The sequence below is a fragment of the Pseudonaja textilis genome, chromosome 1 (assembly GCF_049901715.1).
Source record: "Pseudonaja textilis isolate UNSWEBS1 chromosome 1, rPseTex1.2, whole genome shotgun sequence".
In the NCBI taxonomy this organism is placed as follows: Eukaryota; Metazoa; Chordata; class Lepidosauria; order Squamata; family Elapidae; genus Pseudonaja; species Pseudonaja textilis.
In genome coordinates, this window is record NC_141990.1 from 217307976 (window position 1) to 217332219 (window position 24244).

Sequence of the window (24244 nt, forward strand, 5' to 3'; positions counted from 1 at the left end):
AAAAATATGGTAACCACTTTTTTCCCTGCTCCTTTGGCCTTGGATACAGTCTCAGCCTTCTTGCCTAGAGATCAGCTCTTTAATTATTGTTATGTCTCAAGCAGTTAAAGCTGCAATTATTTTCTCATTTGCTTCCAATTTAACTTCTTGGTCTTTTAACTGCTTCTTGAACTTGCTGTTTCTTCTCTCAGCCTTCTCAGCAAATTGCCCACGATTTTACATAGAATAATTTCAAAAGTGTTTATTTTGTGAAGGTCAGTTATAATGTTTGGTGTAAACATAGTATCTGTGTATCTCCTATCACAAGTGAGGGACCCACTAGAGTACCCATCTGATAAGGTGGATTTTTAAAAAATAATTTACTTTAAGCTCTTTAATTATTGAAGCTATACATCCTAACTCTGTAACAACCTGTCCAGAAGCTGGGAATGGGGACTTTATGCAAGTTTGTGCTATAAGAAGAAAAGGGATTCTGCTTCTAGTTTTATGAGCCATTATAGGTAGTCCACACTTACCAACTGCTTGTTCATTAGTGGTTTGAAATAATAACAATGCTGAATGAGGAAACCTGTGGCAGGTCCTCAAATTTGCAGCCACTGTAGCCATTAAATTTTGTAAGCTGGTCAGAGTCTCCCATGTGTGAGTGGGTTATCTATATACCTTTCATTAATAAATAAATAAATCCACTCTGTCACATGAATGCAATTTGGTAGCTGGTGCACTTTTACAAGAGTTGCAGCATCCCCTGCAGCCATGTGATTGTCATTTATGACCTTCACAGCTGATTTTCAATAAGCAAAGTCAGTGCGGAAGCTGGCAGGAAGTCGAAAGTCATGGTCATATGATACTGCACTTAATGACTGTGGGTGATTCACTTAAGGCCCAAAACCAGAATTAACAAATCGAAATTGTAAGTCAGGTTCAGTCGTGGGATATTTCACTTTATGATTATGTAGCTTACTGATGGAGCTGATGGTTCCAATTGTAGTTGGTCAATGGACACTATATGTATTGTCCAGAGGTTGTATTCAGCAGGTTTTGACCAGTTCTGGAGAACTGGTAGCAGAAATTTTGAGTATTTCAGAACCGGCAAATACCACCTCTGATTGGAGATTTTACAGTATCCTTCTTCTGCTACACCCACCAAGCCACGCCCACAAAATCAGTAGTAAAAAAAATTGTATCCCACCACTGGTATTGTCGTCCCATTTGTTCACATCTATCACACAATCTGCAGGAAAAGTAATAATAAAAGATATCACTTACATTTCCATGGTATTTTTAAAAAAAAATTCCATGTGGAGCTAAAACACAGTGCCATCAAAAATGCACATATTGTAGTGTGCATTTTTCCTTAATATAGCAATCTTTTAAAATGGTGTTATCTATTTTTTTTATGGAGACTTAGCTCTAAAATGAACCTTTCCATACCCAGTTTTGAACTGCCAACTGCATGGTAGGTTCCAAAAATTCAGAACCGTGCAGAATTTGTCATAAAACTGCATTCTACATCATTGTTCAGGAAGTCTTTAATAGAGTAAATTTGATTTAAATTGAAAACTGAAGAAATTCTGCTCACTCCCAATAAACAGTTTTCATTTGTTTGAAGATCCTTTCACATGAAAGTAATATTGCTTTCTGTTCCAATAATGCAGATGTAGAGTGTACTCTATTGCAGTATAGTGTGACTAAAAGCGTGACTGTAATAGGAAATAAGAATAATATGGGACAGATATATTATCCTTTTATTTTGCTCTCAAATGAGATACTAAATAGATGCATCTTGAAGAATTTGTGTCAGGTGAGTTAGTTTAGCATCTACAACTACAAGCAGAAATCTGAAATCTGAAATGTATTTATTCCATCAATGACCAGCAGCATAAAATAATAAAAAGACAGCAATTACAATCAGAATCAACAAGGAGAGGTAGGTGCAGTTATGTATTGACAACTGTAAAATAAATCAAATATTGTATACTCAAAATACCCCTATTACAATAATATCATTTATTTATCTAACAATAAGAAAAATAATATAATAGAACGGTTCATTAAAATATATGTCCTTTAAATATTATTAGAAAATAACCAAGCAAAATATTGATAAAAATAAGGATCTTTAGTTCTTTAACCAGTTGTTCCTTATTATCATTTCAGCAACACAAATGTTTGCTACTGCACAAGTGGTGGCTAGAACCGAGTCCTGGAGAAGACAGTTCACATAGAAATTATGTGCTCTCATTAGAAATTTCTCTAATAGAGGGGAAATGTACATTAATATGATATTCGTGTACAACTTGCAGCACAATAAGATGTAAGATGTTTTCAACTTCCCCATTGCCACATGTATACTCAACTATTAGGGTTTTATCATACCTACCCTGGAGGAGTGCTGAGGGGATAAGCAGAAATCTAGTTATGAGGTAAAGATTTTTCCACATGCTTCCATGTTATTTCCTCTTGAACAGTATGGCCAATATTTTCCTTTATTCTTCTGAAGTTGCCTTTGGTTTGTGTCAGCTCTAATGGTAATCGTTGCTAAAGAGAGCTTCCTATTTAATCATCATTTGAGTTCAGCTCCAGCTCCTTGCTTTATATCTGCCTAAAGAGGAACATTTATTAATTTGCAAGTTTGTTATTTTGTAAGCAGAACATGTGCGTGTAAAAACTTATGCTCAATCATAGTATAGTCCATTCTGCTTAGTGAGGCTTCCTGCCACATTTGGGATAAATTGGGATGGGAGTGTATTAGTGTAGAAGGGAAGTGATGAGAAAGGAAATTCATGGTTAAGTACAGTTAAGTCTTATGCTAGCATTGGCTCTTAGTACTGAGGATTGAAAAATCATTATGGATGAACTGTATTTATTATTATCAACAGCATGGACAAGTTGCTTTGGATATTTAGGGGGTGCTTCTAAGGCTGACAATGGTGAAAGATTAAATGTGAAGCTGTGAAAAATATGAGCAAATTGAGAGCTCCCAAAATGCGCACCATACATTTTGAGCTTTTCTAATCTTAATACTTAGCATTTTGAATCCCTGAGTATGCAAGATGAATGTCAAGAGGCCACCTCTTAACAAAAAACCTCTGCGTAGTAGACATTTTAGAAGGCATGGAATATAAAGCTGAATTGATAGAGACTATTTTCCTACTTATGGCACTGCAGGTTAGTGTGAAGGGCCAGGAGATGTACAGAAGATTCAAACTCAACAGCCAAGGGACAGTAATTGGATTAAAGAAAGAGAAGGTGGGGGGAGCAATTCAAGCAATATGCAGGTAATCTGCACATTGCATTTTGGTAGCCTCATATGTCCACGTAGGCTGTTTGGGATAAAACCCATTTAATAGCTATAGGCAGCAGAGGACAGTTGCAAAATGTCTTCCATCTTATTAACAGTAGGCAGCAGAGGGCAATTGGAATAAGCCTATCTCTCCACTTTTTATATATGCATCTCAAGCAATATATTGGATATGACAGGCCATTTGTCTTCATGATACTATCGTTTCTCAAGAGGCCTGCTTTGGCCTATTGTCTGTGCACCTTGTTGAAAGCCCTATAAAGAACACATCTCTAGGGTCTTGTGCTTTGTGAAACTCAGAACATATTACTTTAAAGAAATGCTGAAAGGGGAGGAAAGCATGCAGGTTTTTAGTCATCCTGATCATAGTCTTAACAGGAGTAATTGAAGAAGCAATCTTGGTTATTCATCAACCGAAACTCTGAACTCCCCATCTCATATGGCAGAGCAGACATTGTTTGGCAAAATAATTTGGGTGGCATATACATTTAATCATTTATTATTATTCCTCTGATTAAAAACATTAAATGTAATCTTCCCTTAAATGATGGTTGCTACTGTGTGATCATACAGATGATTATGAACAAAATCGGTGGAGTATAATCCAGCATAAACCAGTTTGATGTATTCCAGCATCCAGCGGAAACAGAAAGACTGTGAGTTCTAGAATAGAATAGAATAGAATAGAATAGAATAGAATAGAATAGAATAGAATAGAATAGAATAGAATAGAATAGAATAGAATAGAATTCTTTATTGGCCAAGTGTGATTGGACACACAAGGAATTTGTCTTCAGTGCATAAGCTCTCAGTGTACATTAAAGATATAAGTGATAAATCATGATCATAGACAGTATAAATACATTCATCATGAATCATAAGATACAACACTTAGTGATAGTTGTAGGATACTAAATAAGCAATCAAATCATACTAAGAACTAAATAAAACAATATAAATCATAAAGATACAAGCAACAAGGTTATAGTCATAGGTGGGAGGAGATAGGTAATTGGAAGGATGAGAAGAATAATAGTAATACAGTCTTAGTAAATAGTTTGACAGTATTGTGGGAATTAGTTGTTTAGCAGAAGCACAAAACCACCAAGGTGAAATGGAGCCAGTTATTTTCTCTCAGCCCTTGGAAGTAGGCAATGGTAAACTATTTTTTGAAAAACCTTGCCACAAAATCTGCAGGGACTATTCCAGGCAATCTCCAAGAATTGGACATAATTGAAGAAAAATAATAATAATCTTTATAATGAGAAACCCATTTGTACAAAAAAAGTCAAGGGTTTAAAAAAAGGGAGGAGGAGAAGATAAATGGGGAATAGTTCATAGATAAACAGTAGAACATTGTAGAGAATTTGATCAAAGACCTTTTCAGGTCCACATTTACTTTCCAAACCCATCAGCATTTATAGTTTTCTTTAAGTCATCAACCCACAAACTTTTGGATACCAGGGACCATTTCTGTGGGGGACAGTTTTTCCACAGACCAATGTGGTTTTGTGCACTGCCTGGATCCTGCATGTGCACAGATGGGCTTCAATGCTCCCTCCCATTAGAAAAAGCACTGAGAAGCTCTCTTGCAGCATTTTTCCTGATCCAACAATTAGTTGATTCAGACTCCAAAAAGTTCAGTAGGTTGGAGACAATTTCCATTCTTCCCCATTCCTGTTTGCTTAAGAGGTTGTTAGGTTTTCATTAAGAGGAGTTGTTTACTGCAGTTGGTGATGGGAGAGTTCTGCTTGCCTATCTTGATTTGCAATGAAACACAACCCTTCCCTCCAGTATAGTTAGTTTCACTCCAAGCATTAGGTTGAGTAAGAATGACATTTAAGAGCAACAACAGGTTCAGTTTCCAAAAGTGTCAGCCTCCATTAAGATTTTAATCTTGCCAGGGCTACTACTCCTTTCTCAATCTGATATCACTAGCACTGAAGACTGTTAAAGTTGGCGCTATTTTGTCTGTGATTTCCAAGGGACAGTACTGCAACAACATCAGGCTTATTCAAATTACAAATATTGTAATATTGTAGTTGATCAAAATATAAAAAAATATAGAAATACCAAGAAAATAAGAATAATGGGGAAAAGGATAACAAAAAAGAAAATAGGGATGTGTGTAGGATAAAAGTGAAAAGACAAGAAAAAGCATTGACTTCCTACTCTTTTTAGAATAAGATAATAACATACAACCTCAACTTTTTTACTTTTATATAATATATACTAGCCATTTCTATAACAACAAAGCTATCTAATCAGCAAAACCCAAAATCAAAGTTTTCCTCTCAAGCCCAAAATCCAGAAGTGGTTTCCAAATAGAAACAAATTTAATTATTTTTTAAACAACAATAAGCAGTCAATGTAGCCATCTCTGCTAACTCCATCAACTTTTGCAGCTATTTTTTCATTGTGAGAATCAAAGTATCTTTCAATTTTTGTGCGTAGAGTATTCTTCCTGATGTCAGCATATATAGTATCAGAGTTACATTTTTAAAAAAGTTCTCTGTCCATTAAGCTTAGCAGCAGCCTCAGGCTTATTGAATATAGTTATTTTGATTCAGGAATGCTAAGAAATCATATTTCTAGTGTCCCAATGTCAGAGCCTGGTGGCATATTCAGAATAGTACGCAAATTCTTGGAAAACGTAGATTTCCAGAACTTCCATATCCTACAGTTTTGGGGCTTTTAACATGATTATCTGCAACATTATTTTTAATAAATTAGAAACTTAAAATTTTATCTTTCCATTCTACTATAGTCAGTGAGAAACAGAAGTGGGAAAATGAAACAGGCACAAAACTGAATTAATTCAAAGCCAACTCGAATTAAACATGGACTTCAAAGTGAACCATTCATATTATAGGAAAACTTAACTTCACTGTTTTGCCTTCTATGATCTCTCTACTGCAATGAGACTTGTGACTATAGCAAGCTCTCATCAGGAGAAACCAAAGAAGGGTCTGCTAATTAAAGAACACTATTCCCAGCCAGCTCTTCCATATATCAGGTCTCAAAAGTATTCCAGGAACATAATTTATACTCTGTGGCATTGATGATAACTGGCCACTCCAAGAAGGAGATGAATTGATGTTAATGATCCAAAGTTCTACTTTTTTGTGTTCCTATTATCAATAAATCACTGCAAAAGGCTCTCCATGCAAATGTTAACAACACATATGGAATACACGATGTTACTAATTGCCTCACTAATGTGATCTTTCCTTCTTCACTCAACACCTTCCCTAATTATTTTCTCCTCTTTAGCAATCACTCATGCATGTGTGATGATGCAATGATAAAGTGTGGTCACCCTTTTAATAAGCTACTAAAACACTTGACTGTTGTGTAGTTAGACTGAGATGCAGTACCAAATGCCCCCCCCCCCCGCCAGCATGGGATGTGAAAAAATAGGAAAATCCTATGTACACTGTGTTGACCCCGAAAAACAGTTCTTTTTTTTTTTTTGCAGGAAAGAATTGGCTAGTTGTTTTTATTTATTTATTTACATAAGAAAACTCTGCATTAGACAAAGAGAAGGCCTGTTTCATGGTTTTTGAAACTGAGAAATGTTTGTGAGCATATATTTGACAGTTTCATAAGAAGTCAGACTCCAAGGGTAATTGATTCTACCATTCTGATATTAAGTGAACAATCAAATGAAACATATGGATGCTGTCAGGCATATCAAATGCCAAAATTAGCTGATCAAGCTAGAAGAATCTGCCAAGTATGGGGATAATATATTCTAAAATGAATTTTGTTTAATTCATTGCTCGGGAAAATTGCCAAATAGTGAATGTTTTATTTCCACTCAGGGTATGTATGTATGCTTGCATGCATGTATGTATGTGTGTATGGTTAGCGAAGCAGTCCGCCTTTTTATAAGACTATTGAAGTATGTAAGGAAAAAGATGACGCCATAAAGAAAGATTCTGCATTGATAGAGAATTGAAACTGGTAGAAGAAGGTACTCCATTCATATGGTTTCAAGATGCTTGCATTAGTCCATCAATTTGAAAAGGAACAACACTGAAGAAAAGATAGTGTGCTTCCCATTAGGTTTGTGCACTGGAAGTTGACATTCAAAAATATTGAGAGGATGCCAAAGATCCATTCTACTTATCTAAACTTACCCATCTCTTTGTATGCTTTGAAATAATTGAGCAATTCAGCACTTATTTCGTGGTCCAAAGGGAGATTTGAGCTGCAATTTATCTATGATTCAACGTCCTTGAACTTGTTAGGTCCTACTACCAGCTAGACATAGATTATATTGTCCTATTAGTTCCAAGAGGAGAGAATATCTGTAGCTCAAGGTTGAAATGTAGAGTCCTTGATGGTCTCTGAATTGTTCGCTTCAAGAGATTTCATTACCAGACTAGGTAATATTATCAGTGCTAGTGAGTTTGGGGTTTCTCCCTGTTTATATACAGTAGTTTACCCTGCCAATGTTGGTCGTATCATGTTGAACTTAGAGCACAGCCATCTATGTTGAGGTATGGCTCTCCATTGCTATCACATTATGATTTTTAATTATGGCAAAATGGGAAATTATTGAAGGGGATTAATTACATTAATTAGATTTTAATGTAACATTGTTTCTGTTCAATTAAATAAAGCATATTGTCAGTGTTCCAGGGAAAATCCATTCCTGTCAGTAACAGCTCCACTCAATTTTTTTTTCCTGGCCCTAAAGTTACTTTTTATATAGTATCTTTAGTTCCCAGGTAAAGATTGTCAAAAAACAAGAAAGACTTCTGCAAAAAAAAAAAAAGGAAATGTAGGAGAGATGGGAGATTATATATTATATATTGCATGACCTTTACATTGGAATCTTGACATAGTTACAGAGAAATAAAATGCAAACACTCTATTGAAATTAAATTATACCAAATTAGCAGTATTCATGGAGAGGTGAGACAAAAAGGGAAAAAAGCAGTGCTGCATCAATTCAACAAAACTTCATCCTTTTGTAGTATATGGTGGACTGTATGTCTGCAAGAAATGTGTTGACTATATTGCAATATGGCTTGCATTATTTTGATAAAAGGGAAACGCACAACTCTGATCTAAAAGCAAAAACACAGTTATCAGAGGATGAAAAGAAAAGTTCTTGCCCTCTTTTCACCCAAGGTGCACCCATAAAAACACTCTAGTAACATGTAAAACTCACCCATTTGCATTTCTAGGAAAGGGTTTAAGAAGTGCACATGTAGCCTATCTCAGCCACACCAGTTTGTTAGCAATCCAGAGGATAAGGATTAGAGTACCAGATTCCCTCTGTTAGAGAGAAGAGTAATTTCAAAATTTGATAAAAATAAACAAACAAACAAATAAATAAATGTTTACAGCTGGAACATAAATAGAAAACACACAAAAAGTCCTATGTTAAACAACAATAAGCACAAATATATTGTATCTACATAAAGACACACACACACACTATGTAAGTGTGTGTTTGTATGTACTGTCTATGTGTATAAGTCCAATATTTAGGAGAAGAAATAAATATGTGTATGTATGTATATATGTGTGTACTATATATGTGTGTATGTGTGTGTGTATATATATATATATATATAATTCCAATATTTAGGAGAAGAAATAAATACTAGGAAACAATGCATGTGGCTAGAAATATGTGCATGCCAATATATAATTATGCATACATAAGTTCAATGTGCATAAATTCGTGTGAATTTTAGAGGGGGCTTTTGGTGCTAGAACTGTGTTCTTTTTTGTTTTGTATGACCTACCTTCTCCTTTGATTGTAGAAACAGGACTGAGCGAATTTGGAGGTAATAGGATGAGAAGCAAAGTGAAAGAGAAATTAACAGATTTGCTCATTCATATTCAGTTATTCTATGAACAGCTGTTAGTTTGCTTTGGTACAAAACTCAAAGAAAGATGAAACATTGCACAATAGAGATTTAGAATTCACACCTTTATAAACATTTTCTCCCTTTTGCATGAAGTTGTGGGCAAATATTTACCTTGTCTTTGATTAAATATGCAACAGCCGGATGAAACAGCTTTGCAGGTTACATTCATCTGCAAGTTGACCAACCCTGGGTAGAAAATCTTGAAGTACACTTATTGATTTCATATTTAATTAGAAAAGCTGCAAAATGAACTGGTAATTATTCTTAGAAGCCATTTGACTAATAACTTGGCAGCAATACATATTTCATGTATTGTAATATGCTGAAAGATATGGTGCCAAAGGCAGGTTGACAAACCAACTGATGACTGGAACAAAAACTCCCAAAACATAATTTGAAGATTGCTTTAATTACATTATGTGATATAAATGATCTAAAAATTAAAATAAATTATACACATATTCTTATTAGAGGCATAATGTCCTATAGAACTAGTCCGCTGGAACATCTGAATTCATGAATACGCAAAACAAAGTCATTTGGTATTTGTTCTGTAATATAGTTAATGAAACAATTACTCTTTGTGAAGAATATTATGAAAGAATAGATAATGGATGAAAAGATGAAAGAAGATTATTGATTGTGACAGCTTAACTGCAATTGTAACTTTGTATTACATCAGGTCTCCAGGGATCGATTTTGTTCAATTTTGCTTATTGTAGCTTAGAATTGTGCTGTACATTGATTTTAATTCATTTTGATGAAAGAATTCAAGCTTTTCTTTTAATGTAACTTTCTAAGAAGATAGTTTCAGTGAAATTCCCAAGGATGGAGTAAGAATTTCTTACAACATAATATATTTAACTTGAGATGGGCAAATGGTGTACATAAATATCCTGAATTTCACTATATAGTACTATTGTCTCAATAATGGTGTTCAGCATCCAAATTTCCATAAATCCCAAAAGAGATCATAAGAAGGAAGCTTGTCCCAGGAGCATTGTGTTTTGTTTTTGCTTGTTTTTGTTATGTTATGTTTTGCTTTAGACAAGAAGATATAGGTAGCTAGGGAAGGTCTACAGTAGAACAGAACACAACCCCTAAACAATGGCACCTCTTGCCATGTCCAAAGGAAGCACAGAAATATCACCAACAGACAGAGAGGATAAAATCTTGAGCCCCCCGAGAATAAAAAGAGAAGCAGACAATTCTTTCGTAGCACAGGAAAGCCTTTGAGAAACTCTGAATCACATTCCAGTAGATTTTTAAACAGCATTTTTTCAGCTGTTTCAGGAGTCAATTTCACTATCAATCAAGTACAATCCTTTACATATTTATCCAAAAGAAAATGCTACTCCTTAAAAAAAAAGCTTAGTAAGGAAACTGCATTGGCAAATTGGTGGAGGCTGTATTTAATGGGTGATTTTTTTTCCTTCACTTGCTTATTTATTTACTTGTTTTTATGTGCCAGAGCTAGTATAATTAAAAAATATTTTGGGTTAAAAGCACATGTTTTTTTCAAACTTTAGTTTTAAAAGCATTGCTACGTTAGAAAAATGAAACATTCCTTTCAGGTGGTTCTCGTTTATTTGACTTTATTAATAATTGCTTTAATTAAAGATATTTGGTCTCAAAATGTTATTTGTAGCTCTCTTAGTTGTAGGTATATGGAAGTTTTGATCGGTATTATGCACAGTTTTGTTTAGCAGCTGTATCATTAGGGTTTGTGTAATTATACTTTAATAAACTGTAATTTTATATCACAATCTTGAAGTTTATAAATGGTCCGTATAAATGATATTTCAGAGTTTTTATGGAATTCTATATCTTATTTTTATTCTGATTGTTTTGGTTTATGGTTAACAAATGAATTGATGCTTTAATGGTATGAATATATTTTTCAATATGTTCAGATAATTAAAACAGGCATTTTTTAAAAAATGATTGAAACATTACACTTTTTTATTTTCCTCCATTCACTTTCAAATTAATACAATTATAAGGATCAAACTTGTCAGAATGAGCTTTCTGTGATTTTTAAAATATAAACATGATGACTCAACTTTAAAGATGAGGCACGATACAATCTTTGTTTAAGATGCTATAACTTTATCAAAGCTGTGATAAAGCTGTGACTTTTTTACACTTTGGTCATAAGACACCTGTAGCCTTTTTGATGAGATTAGATTCCAGATTCTTCCAACTGGAGTCATCCTATTTGCGCTACAGTTCAATTATATTTGGTGGGCCGCAGGTTTTCTGTTCCTGATCTGTTATAGTATCATCGTATGCTAGTGGTCTCATTAGTCTGTTTTACAAGTAGGAAATATTGTGTTCTCTTTCTTAAAGAAAAAAAAAGAAACCATAAATCACCTACATTTCTTTTATCATTCTTTTATCCTCAAGATGTCTATGTTTATGTATGAGTCAAATTGCTTTAGTGCATGTAAACGGCTAGAACAATCTACAGTGTATAATATTCAGAATCAGTTTTCCTTTTTTTGACAGAACATGTCATGATTCACTTCTGAAAATGAAAAATGACTGTTTGCAAAAATATGTCACACAAATGCTTTGTCAATTGGAGAGAGCATAGCATTGTTAATTGTCCACAAACCAACTTTTTTTTTCTTTTAGTGGCTTTAGTGGTGGGATTTTTAGATGACATCTGCAGTTTATTGATACAACTTGCTTGAATTATCAACATGACTTTTTCCTTGATGTTCAGTCTCTTGTTGCTTCTTTGGTTTGTATCCTCTTGTCTTTATTTATGATGTACCATAAAGCAGACACTTGGAAAGGTCCAAGATTGAAAAGATGAGGAAGCTGAGATACAGCAATTCTTATCTTTTCTCCAATTTTACCTCTCACACAAACAGGATAAATGCTTTATGATTCTTTCTGCTAAGGACAAATTATAGACAAGTTTTGCCAGTTGATTTCAAGACTCACAGAACTATGATTTAGTGGATCTGATGTGTAAAGTACTTTACTTCTTCAGCTGAAATGGATAATCTTTCTTTTTCCTTGTCCCACTGAGACTTCTTCTGCTTAGATTTACTTCCCGCTTCTTCACAGCAATTTAGTGATATGGGAATGGGTACTTTGTATAATCAAAAATCTTTCTTTCTTCTATTTAAGGAAGCTTGCAAGTCCGATACAGATTGAGTAAAGACAAGTCTCTTATTTTCACAATTGATTCTGGAAACTTTGCTAACAGAGAACTGCACAGCGTGAAGATCAATAGAGATGGAAGAGAGCTGACTATTCAGGTATCTAATTTACCATTTGTTGTGGCCCACAGCTTCTTGAACCCTTTACTGTCCTTAGTAATCAAATGAAAAGATAAATTTGATATCTGTCCTGAAAAGCACATGCCCATGTTTGTTAGAGTTGCTGTTGGGTCTTGTAAGTAGCTACAGCAATGGCATGGTCAGATAAGCACTTTGCCAAGCCAAGTGAGAGTTTTGTCTTCTGGCTGCAGCAACTACATTAAGACTGGAAATAAGAACAGAAGAACAGAAAGAAGGATGATCCAAAGTTTCCACTGTTCATGCCATATTATCTGGGCCATTGCTTATGCTTTTACACCATACAAACGAACTAGCAAGTCATAACAGCATATAATTGGCTGAAAAACCTTAAATTTTTCAAATAATTTTTCCAAGTCTCCTTTGTTCATCCCTGTTCCTTATCACCATGCTTTGATGCCATGTCATTCAAAATACAGAACTCCTGGAACTTTTTTCTCTAGAAGAGAATATAAAGATCAAGGTTGAACTGTGGAGTTCTTTGTGCTTTCTGAACTTGTTTGTCTGAGACATTTGAAACAGATGCAAGCAGACAACCAAGCTCAGAGAGAATCAAAAACTCCATTTCTTTCTCTGTTAGTATAATGCTTAATATTTACTGATGTCTATTAATTTTGTTTGATTCCAATTTATAATTAGCCTATAAGATTAAGTCAATTGGTATTTTTGCTAAAGTAAGACTTGTAAGCTTTGGTCACTTTCTGCTAATAGAATGGTATCATCCATATACCTAAAATAATAGGCTGCAGATATTGGAGAATGAAAACACATAGGGGAAAAAACAAAGCTTGTATCTCCCTCCCTTATAAAAACTGATAGGATCCTAGTATTGTAGTAAAGTTGTTCTTTGAAATCTTCTTACCAAGGAGTAGAGAAGACAAGAAACACATACTTTGATGCATTACTAAGGTAGAAGAAAGCCAGAGAATAGAACTTGCTCTCATTTATATTTGGAGTGTGAAAGATCAGCAACAAAAGAAGCATGTTGGTAAATGCCATGGTTACAGATATGGGAGAACCCTAAAGGAAGAATGATAGAAAAATGTCACAAAGAAAAAAAAAACAGAAAAGATACCACACCGGTTGATTATAGATCTAGAATGCAATAAAGAAATATATATTGAGCTTCATGATATATTTAATTTAAAGTAAAATGTATAGGCTGAGTAAAGATTACAATGTCAAAAGGATCTTGTGCCTTCTTTAGGGAATTATTCATGAAGATGTATTTTGCATTTGGCTCACCCTACTTTCAAGAGAATACAGTTCAGTAGGTTTGCGCTAATGACTTCAAAACAAATTTCCCAAAATAACATCATTCTGTCTATTGTCCTAATTACAGTATAAGGCACCTTTTGGTCAGAAGGCTGATTGTGAATTATTCTAATAATTCTGTGCTTTGACACACACAAAAAAAATGAAAGATCAATGAATTCTAAACACCTGTCGATTTGCAGTTCTCCATTTCTCAAATGCTGTTCTGCTATTGTGTATGACTTGGCATAGGAATATGCATAATTATAAGAAACTAAAAACAGAAGCAGCATCAAGTTGATTAAGAATCCAGGCTAATTGAGTCTTAGGAAAACAAATTGGACAGCTTCCCAACATTGTCTGACCTGCACAGATATTAGAATGATAAAGTTGACAGCTACAAGCTTGGGGAATTACTGAGCTGCTCTCAAAATCTCAGTGTTGTACAAACATGGGGAAGATTTCTCTGATAGGAGTTTCATGTTGGAGTGAAATATAAATGTGGGAAAAATGCTTACCAACAAAAGAATATAGTATTCACTTGCTTACAAAAGCATTGTTAATACCATGCATTTTTACTTCCTTTCCAGATTGACCAGGTTCTTAAAGTCAAGCACAACTTTTCCTCTGAGGTTGAGTTTGGAGCCATCAAATCGCTGACCTTGGGGAAAGTGACTGGTAGGCATATGAGATATCTTTCTGACTGACTTATAGATAATTATTTATGGTCAACTATGCAATGCATTGTTTGGATACATGTTGGCACACTTTTATTTTCAATATATTGCTTACATCATTGCTATGTCAAAACAGTGTTAATATGAAACTTATTGCAAGAGATTATGCTTTTTTTTTTAACTTGGCAGGCATAAATGTTGATGCTGACCATAAGATCTTTTCTTGTGCAGCAAAAGTACAGAAGAAAAATGTTGAGTTATGAAGGCTATTGAGCTCCTGAACAGCTCAATAGCAGATTGTCACAGACCTCTAAAATAGAATCAGGCTGTAAAGCAGATAATACTTTAAGGACTCTTTTTAATATTCCATATTTAGTGGGTAGTAAAACAGAAGTAATATAACAACAGCAAAGATAATTAATTACTTTGAAGCTGGTACAGTACAATCCCGTGCATGTTCACTTAAAATTTGAGTTTAATGGATTTTACTGCTGGCAAAGTTTGCACATGGTTGCAATTTAAGATGTATAGCATTCTTACATGTGGTAAGCTACATTGCCCCATTGCCAAGAGTGAAGAGGAGGGGTTGATGCAATTGTTTGGAGACCATTGCAATCACTAACAGCACCAGCCTGGAGATGACAATTACATGTGTCAGTTCAATTGGGCCATAGTGACAGTCTGGATTCTCCACAAGCACCTGAATGCCATCTCAGATCTGGTATTGGAATCCCAAAGTTTTTGATCTTGGGACACATGAATTCTCACACTCTTGGCAATGATTCCAGAATGACTTGTGAGATCATGGCAACCATGACAACCATGCTACAGGTACCATAGTGGCTATAATACACAGAGATGGTCCCATACCTGATTTGTTGCTTACACAGAATAGATGAGCTCAATCTGGAGAACATTGATATCTATCCTTTCTCATCACTTTCTACTCAAATTGCAAATTGTCAATATGTTCTTAAGATGATAGCCATCTTATGCCAGGCTGACCACTAGAATACCAGAACTGAGAACCTTTGGACTGATATAATTTACAAATCTTTTTTCTCACCTTCCGTCCCCCAGAATTGATGACAATCATGAAGGGAGGACTGTATAAAAAGTCCTGCCATTTGGAAAAGTGAGGAAAATGCAATCCCCAAATGTCCTCTGACTGAACTCTTATTGCTTCCTCAAAATCCTCATAATTTTTTTTCTCTCCTTGACACTTATTCCAGGAAAATGAGTCTATGATTATAGTGTATATGATAAAGGGAGGGGGTAAGGTTTTCTTTTTGTTGTCAGCAGCCTGCAGTTCTTTGAGATAAACACGGAATAGAAATGTTTCAAATAAACAGAAGTACTTTCCATTTCAGTTATGCCATGCATCCAAGGAATTAAAACATTATTTTTAGCTTAAAAGACCAGCATTTGAGAATAAAGGTTCCCACTCTGTGTCCTTGAATGTTCAGAACTGATATATTTAGCTAGCCTGCAGTAAAAATCATGGCAAAAAGACTAGACTGGAATTGCCACTGAAGCAGAGAATGAGATAGATGATTAGTGTGCATCCAAGAACAGTTATAGGGAAGTAACTATTCTGCTCCAGTAAAGCACACAAAGCCATTGAGTTCAATTTGCATGTCTCTCCATACCCTTAAAAAAACTAGCAATTGCATGTGTGAAATGGTAACATGCCCAAATGCTTTGTCCCTTCTCTTTATTTAATCTAGCAACTCTGTGCTGAATTTACCGTCATTTCTTTTAGTTAATGCACTTGATAGTCTAGCTAGCTAGAGGCTCCATTTAATAATTGCTAGGTGGATATTGTTCAGTACTTCAAAACTTAAGGACACCATTGGATACCGTGCTCTAGATGTGAATCTCCTTATCTTTATCAAAGCGAGGCAATGAAACGGGCCCAGCCTTTTCCTGAAATTAATTACCTTGCTTCCAGGCAATCTGTTTTCCCTCGATGTGCATATCTCATCTGGGAATTTTTCAGGACAGCAAAGGAGCTGAAATTAAATGGCTGTGTTTTCCATTAAATTAAAGGGGATACTTTTTATGTGCATGGTCAGTCATGCATGCCTGCATCTTATATTCAAGAGGAAGATTAACTAAATGAATCAAAGAGCCTGCACACAAGTTGGTTCTGAAATTAACTGTATATAAATCTCACAAGCCAGGTGGAGTGGAATGTGAAAATGGTGTCAGCAATGTCAGTTATCTAAGTAAGAAATGAGGACGAATATATGAAATTAGTTGTTTTTTTTCCAATAGCCCTTTAAATGTAAGCCAAACTCTCCCAAATTACAGTTCTGATTTAAAAAACAGGTTTTAAAATTACAACACCAGAACAATGTTATCTGATGAGCACCCTTGATTCTGATCTTCAGATTTTTATTACATGGATAAAGAAATATAAATAAAATTCCAAATATGAATTTTATTTTTATCATTCATGTTGCTTCTTTTATTCCTTCTTGTATTGCATTGGAAGATAAAAGTTTGCATTCTTGTATTATTTCAGGTTTTATCTAGCTATTTGGTGGAAGAATTATGCAATTCTTCTAATTTCATGGGGCAATCCTTCCAAACCTGAGTGCTTATATTGCCAATATTCTAAGTCAGCCTTTCCCAAATGGATGCTTTTCAAATATGTTGATGGGATTATATCAAGACAGCAATTTCATCAACTGTGTTGGTGGGGAGTTTGAGCATTATTATTTCAAAATGTGCTAAGGTCTTTATGTTAAGAAAAATGGACTAAGGATTGAAATTCCTGATCACTAGCTTCAAACAGGACATCTACTGATGGCAGAATATGATTTGTTATTTAGGAAATCTGTGGCACCCCACAATAGTTCCCTGCCTCTCTCATTAATGATAAGCTGAATGTGACTGATTGGACCTGAAATCCAATATATGGATGGCCATAGCTCTTATGTTATGAAATGAATTGGAAATATGATCAACCTAGACATTGTTTCAATTTCCTTGGAGTAGAACCTACAGTCTACAGTAACCTTCTATATTCCAGTTCTAGATTTCACAAACATCAGCCTTCTTCTTCACAGTTTCAGAACTGTAAAAAGCTCTGTGTGATAGCAACTGTAGCAAAAGGAAGAAAACTTATATTGTTTACATACATTTCAGACTAGGGAGAGGAGCAGGAGGCAGAGAGCATTAGATTTTATATTTCCCTTTAAATCTTTGCAATCAAACCACCATTGTTTGGCTTCAGATTGGAAAGTGATTGGATTACAAGACAATATTGACCTAAAGTTATTGTTTAAGCTTCCATAACTGAATGAGCACTTCAAAGTTATGTTGAACCATGTGTCGGCTTTGATTTATGAGATACACTGGTTGCTAGCTACTTCAACTCCCAGAATTCCTCTTCCTGTCATGTTAGCTCAGGAATTCTGGGGGTTGAAGTCCACAAGTCTTAAACTTGCCAAGTTTGAAGACCCTTGGTTTAGAGCTTAGTTATCTACTCAACCAAGGAGTTTGAGCAGACTGTGCATGCTGCAGATGCCTTCAAATGAACAATCCCCATCTCCCAAGATTCATACAGACTGATTCTAGAGTTGTTCCAAAAGTCATTAAAACATTTCTCTGCTCCAAGGTGTGAGGTAGATGCTGAGCCTTTGTTAGGTTATTGTTGATGGTGGTGGTTTTGACTGTTTTGTTGTTTTACTTTCCTGGACACAGATTTTTTTTTTTTTACTGGTTTTCTTTGTGTGCATTGGATTAATTTCTTTTTGGAATCAGATGGTCTTCCAATCTAATAATAAATAAATAATTTTTTTAAAAAAAGCAATTAAGCTGGGTCTCTCTCAACAGTCCTTGTTCAACATTATTCTTTGTTGGCTCTCACTTCCTAACACTATGCAGCTTCACAGAAAGACAATGAGGAACAGATAAATAGACTGAAAGTACAATTTTAAAGTTATTTATACTGAGTTATAATAAGGCACTCTTCCTGAGCCTGTCAGTTTCTTTGTATCTTTCTCTGTATGTATGTATTATACATACATGCATACATGTATACATCCTTACACACATATACTGGCATACAATAAGTATGCAAACAACTGGAAAAGCTGACATATTTTGAAATTGAAAGATTTTAAATGATTGAATTATGATGTATAGAAACATTTGCATGCCTCCCCCCCAAAAAAACCCTATAGTACCACTAGCAATGGAGTAAGATCAGGATGACCAAGAGAGCCATGATAGCGCAGTGATTAGAATGCAGTACTGTAGACTACTTGCAAATTGGCACTTTGAATATCACCAGGCTCACGGTTGACTCATCCTTCATCCTTCTGAGGTCAGTAAAATGAGGACCCAGATTGTTGGAGGCAATATGCTGACTCTGTAAAACCACTTCAAGAAGGCTGTAAAGCACTGTGAAGTGATATATAAGTCTAAATGCTGTTGCTGTTGCTATTCTCCTTTCTCATTACCAACCCCATTGTTTTGTTCTGAAATGGAAACAGCCCACAATGTATCTTTTTGGATGTATTACAAAATTGACTACTTATACTGTAACAGTGGGATCTCTCTGAAACTTGGAAAACTTTAATAGATCATCCACCTAAGAATTGCCTGATGTGAGCTTAAATGGACTCCAGAAAATGGTAGAGGACAGGAAGGCCTGGAGGAACATTGTCCATGGGGTTGCACTGGGTCGGACACGACTTTGCGACTAACAACAATTAAATAGGCTTTCCCTTAGAACAATTAGAAAGGGTTTTTTTTTTCAAATTGTTCCAATTCTACCAGGATCTTAGTACACAGTAACTGGAAGGGAGAGTCATTTCACAGTGAGAGGAAAACATTCTACTTCCACCTCTAGAGACTGCTATTATTGTCAGAAATAGAGTTTGTAGTATTACTTAATTGCTGTGCCTTATGCTATACTTCAGGGAGAGTCGATAGGATCCCTTTGGGAAGGGTTGCCAAAATAGAGGCTTGCAAAGTCTCCACTGTCTTCTTCATGAGATCTTTCTCTTGGAACTTTATTTTTAGCATGAACTGTTGCTCTTTCAATTGATTGCAGGTGTCTGCTCTCGAAAGCGTGGTGTTTTTTTTTTTTTTTGGCATTTACAGATCTCCATTAGTTACATCCACGAAGCCTTTTATTTTTAATTTCACTTGGCATTATGACCCAAATGGGAGTGGTTATGTTTTGACATTTTGCATTGTTTCAATGGCTGGTTTAAGACAGTGGGGAAAAAAAAGAACAAAAAAATAAACAATATAAATTTATCTTAGTAGCATTGTCTGATGTAAACTTCCATATGAAAAAAAAGTTGTGGTGACATATCTGATTTATACACAGAATGAGCATATCAGGAGTTTTCTGTAAAATGATAGTGATGTATAATCTGCCTACTTTAAAGATAAGTGCCTGGGTGAGGGGAAATAGTCATTGAACTTGTCCAAAAGAAAAAAAAATGCTTATCATGGGGCAAAAGAAATTGTTTCTGTTATAGGGGTCAACCCCACCCCCTGTGAATCTACTTACTGTCTTCATTGTAGTCTCTCCCAACATGTATCTTCAAAGTTAAAATATTGGCTCAAAAATACCCCAAATACCCCAAATACTCCATGCTTGCTTTCTTGTGTGCAAACCTCATTTATTTCAGTACATTTTAATTCTGAGTTTACATATAGGCTCCACTTTGTTACTGCAATAGTTAATGTGCTGGTCTAGAAACCTGGAGACTGTGAATTCTAGTCCCACTGTAGGCATGAAAGGTGGTTGGTTGACCTTGGACCAATCACACACTCTCAGCTTAAAGGGTTGTTGTTGTGGGAAAATTGAGGAGGAAGGAGTATTATGTATGTATGCATGTTGTCTTGAGTTATTTATATCAAACAATAAAGGTGGGATAAAAATTAAAAAGAAATAATATGGCCATTATTTAGATTATCCTGAAGTATGGTTTCTCAGAGTCACAAGGAATTCATAAACCATGATTTGATTACATCACCTGGTAGAGCAGTTTGGTAGGCCAAGAAAAAAGGCAACTGTTGTAGCACAATACCAATACAACAGAAGTATGACTTTTCGTGCATATTTTGAAAGCACATAGGTGTTCCAACAGTAGCATCGTGTAGTATCTCTCATAATCTATGTCAGATTTTGTGTTTGTGCATTGATTGGTTGTGTTAACTAGAACATCTATTTATGCCAACACAACTCTAGATGTCTCGGATCATGGTTAATGGTGTTCATATTTGTATGTTTCAAGATCACACTGTAAATATTCAACCACATACTCTTTGATAAAATAATTCCTATAAAGGTGGCCTTGATTTGTTTGTCATCCAAGTTAATGTGCTATCCGCTCGCCCATGTACTGAATGGATATATGTGTTTAGTGAATATACCTTCACATTGATCTTTCATTTCTTTTCTCCCGCTAGGCTATCAGAAAAAACTGTTTCTACTTCTGTTTTAAGAGTTTTTAATTAGATAATATGTCTAATGTTTCCTTGTTCTCCTATAATGACTCTGACAAAGAGTATCAGAATTGGGAAAAATTGGTGTAGGTGGAAACCTAAATCTTTGTTTGAAAAAATTAGTAGAACTCAAACTGATTGATCATGAAATATAATGCAGATGATGCTTCTTTCTGACATAGAGGCCTTCAATAATCTTTTCTGGATACACCTTGCAGAAGAAGGGATCAATACCAGATAAACTGAAATTTTCTTCCCCAGAACCATGCTGAAAATATGGCCAGTATCTCCGAACTGAAGAAGTCATTTTCAAAAATGCTCCAAGGACACATTTTTTATATTTAGTGCTAATGCTCCAAAACAAGTATACCGTAGGGTGATTTTCTGCATGGCTGGTGTGCTACAGTGCAGAAATTCATTGCTAATTATTGTGCTGTTCTATTCTATCTAATTTGTGACCATGCCAGCCAGCAATTGCAGTTATCAAATTGAAATAACAATATGAAAGTAAATCTTGTTATTATAATATTAATTTCTATTGGAGGGAGTACTGCCATTGATTCCAGATGACTAGTTTTTCCATTGCCCAGTTCCTCTGATTTCACTATTAAAATAAAATAAGGCTCACTTCACTAGGCTGACAATTTCTGAATCTGTAAGGATGTTAAAAGTAAGGAATTCTTTTTGTTGGAGGACATGGGTAGAAATATGCATTATAGAACTTAGGCCAATTAAAAGGAGTGATTGTTATAGAAAATCAAATATAATTTGCTGAAAAATACAGACCAGAAACATATTTTCATGCAGATAAAACACTGGAAACCCAAAGCATTTTTCAACCCCCTCCCCAAATATTAGAGAGTTTGGCATGCTTTTTGCAAAATAATGACTTTAATGGTAATTTTTAGATACTTGTTAGAGTACCCCAAATTGGATGTTCATGAGCCTGAAGAATCATGATATAAAAAAATGGAACGTCCAGTATCTGAACGTAAATTTTGGTATGTCTGTGTCACATTCTTATAGATTTAAAATTCTGGTAATTCAACAAAACATATTCCATAACCATTGTTACATAGATTTAAAATGTTGGGAAAGATAATTATGAAAAAATAATAGATTTATTATTGACAGACTCATCTAACTGACAGGGATGTGACATAAAAAAGCAGCAATGGTTTATGTGATGTCTTTCATAGTAATTTCCTTTTAAACAAAAGTTATTTCACATGTTAACTTTTAAAAGATGTGTATCTTTTGTAGAGGCCAGTGGCCTTCTGAATTATGTACCAATGGTTGTTTGGAAACTAATTGTAGGACATTGAAAATGGATATTGCAATTTTTTACATAGTTGATAATGAAAATTAACCCTACACGAGTGGAAGATATCCAATCTCCATCAGTTATAAATTGTCTGAAGATCATAGCTTCCCTTTCCATATTCAAGCAAGCATTTTACTACTGAGTAATTTAAAAGTTGCCAGAAAACTGGCATGTATGTGCTTGCTTTTGAGCCTGTAGCATCCACAGAGAATCAATAACCATAAACACATGAAGACCTCATAGCCAACCCATGCTCATATGTTGATGAGATGAGTACATCCAAAACATACTCCCATGGTTTTACATTAAAAAAATAAAGTCCCTGCAGCTAGCTATTTAACTCTTTCCAATAACAGGCCTTTAACCCTTGTTTCAGCCAAGATGTAGGGAATTTGGGTCAGGGCCACCAGACATCCCCTCCAATGACTGCACAGATTGATCTTCAAAATGAAAGTATATTTGCAGTAATAGAGCTGCTTCGAAAACAGAGCATTCAGGTCTTACCAGAATATAGTAAAGTGCCTTATAAGAACATCATATGATTGTCAGGGAATTCATCTTGATCCTCAAGTGCATATGCTGTCACATCCAAAGTTGACCATGGAGTTTCCATTGAAGTAAGCTTTCAAAGATGGATTGGAGAGTTGGAGAACATGATTATGTTCAACTCTTTATCCACAGGTTCAGGTTCAGAAAGTTGCATCTGAGAATTTTATGAGATTTCATTTTAACGGTGGAATCCTATAAATTTCTCTATTATTTATTCTGTTCTTTGACATCTATACAAAACTGCTGGGTCCCAGGAGCAAAGATCTTGAAGTGAAGTATTTGTTCTGATGTCTCATTTATCAGGTAAAGCAGTGGAGGTGTTAAAAATTCTCCTGCATCAAAAATGGGTTGAATATATGCCAGTAACCTGACATTAAATCAGAACAAAATGAAGGCATTTTTCTCATCCAAGAAAATTGTGTATATCTCATTTTTGAATCGACATACTCCAAAAGTGGCCTGAATGGCTTTTAAAAAATTGATAAATTGTAGTTCATTTGATTAGCTCTGGATAGGAAAGCCTGGTTATCCATGCCCTGATTGCCTTAAAATTGTGTTATACATCTGACTTTTGTAAAAGTTCTTTCGAAACTTCAGCTCTGTGGGTTTTTTTTCCATAATGGGAATATATTCCATCAATTCTGAAAGAACTTCAGGTTATCAGTTCACTTCTGAGCCTAATTTAGGATGTTGAACTTACTTAAATATTCTCAGTGCATTCAGCATGTATATCTGCAGAAAGGAAGCTTTCTTTTATACATCCCAAAGATGCTTTTTCAAGAGGCAACTGGGCTTTCCAGTTTTTCTTTGAAGACATTTCGCTTCTCATCCAAGAATGAGAAGCCTAACGTCTTCAAAGAAAAACCAGAAAAAGCACAATTGGGATAACCATGACTTAAATGATTGAGAATCTCCATAGACTTCTCGTATATATTTGTACATACAATGACTTCCTTACAAACCAGGACATCTCATTTTTAGGACTATGACTCATTTAGGAAGTAACAATTATAGGCACAGTGGTTTTTATGCTTAAAGACATCTATACTAATGCACAGATGTCTCTATAAAATTGACCTTGTGTGAATCACATCATTGAAGATGCTGCTTTTCTGTGTTCACATAGCAAAGGCTCAAAATAATATAACATCTAAATAGGTTTGGAATTCCTGAAAGTTCTAACAATGTGACATAACACTAAATCAGATTTACAGTACTTTTCAGTTTAAATATATATAGTGTTAATCTGAATGTGGAAAATGAGAAATGTTACAAATCTTTCCTAAATTATGATAAATCTAGCCTGCCTGCCTCTATCTATCTATCTATCTATCTATCTATCTATCTATCTATCTATCTATAAAATCTATCTATAAAATCTACCTATCTATCTTTTTATTCATCTATCTACAAGGAAGAGATATTCTGTGCCACACAAAGATAACCCAGATGTTCAGGAT

At 34.9% G+C, this 24244-nt stretch overlaps 1 protein-coding gene across 2 annotated transcripts in view; it reads left to right on the forward strand.

Annotated features, from left to right (window-relative positions):
* CNTNAP5 (contactin associated protein family member 5) overlaps positions 1-24244 on the forward strand; it is a 402137-nt gene that overhangs the window by 365366 nt on the left and 12527 nt on the right. For both annotated transcript variants that reach the window (XM_087920476.1, XM_087920475.1), the window contains exons 20-21: positions 12334-12464; positions 14348-14435. In XM_087920476.1, coding sequence (XP_087776602.1) covers positions 12334-12464; positions 14348-14435 — 219 coding nt within the window. The remainder of the gene's footprint in view (positions 1-12333; positions 12465-14347; positions 14436-24244) is intronic.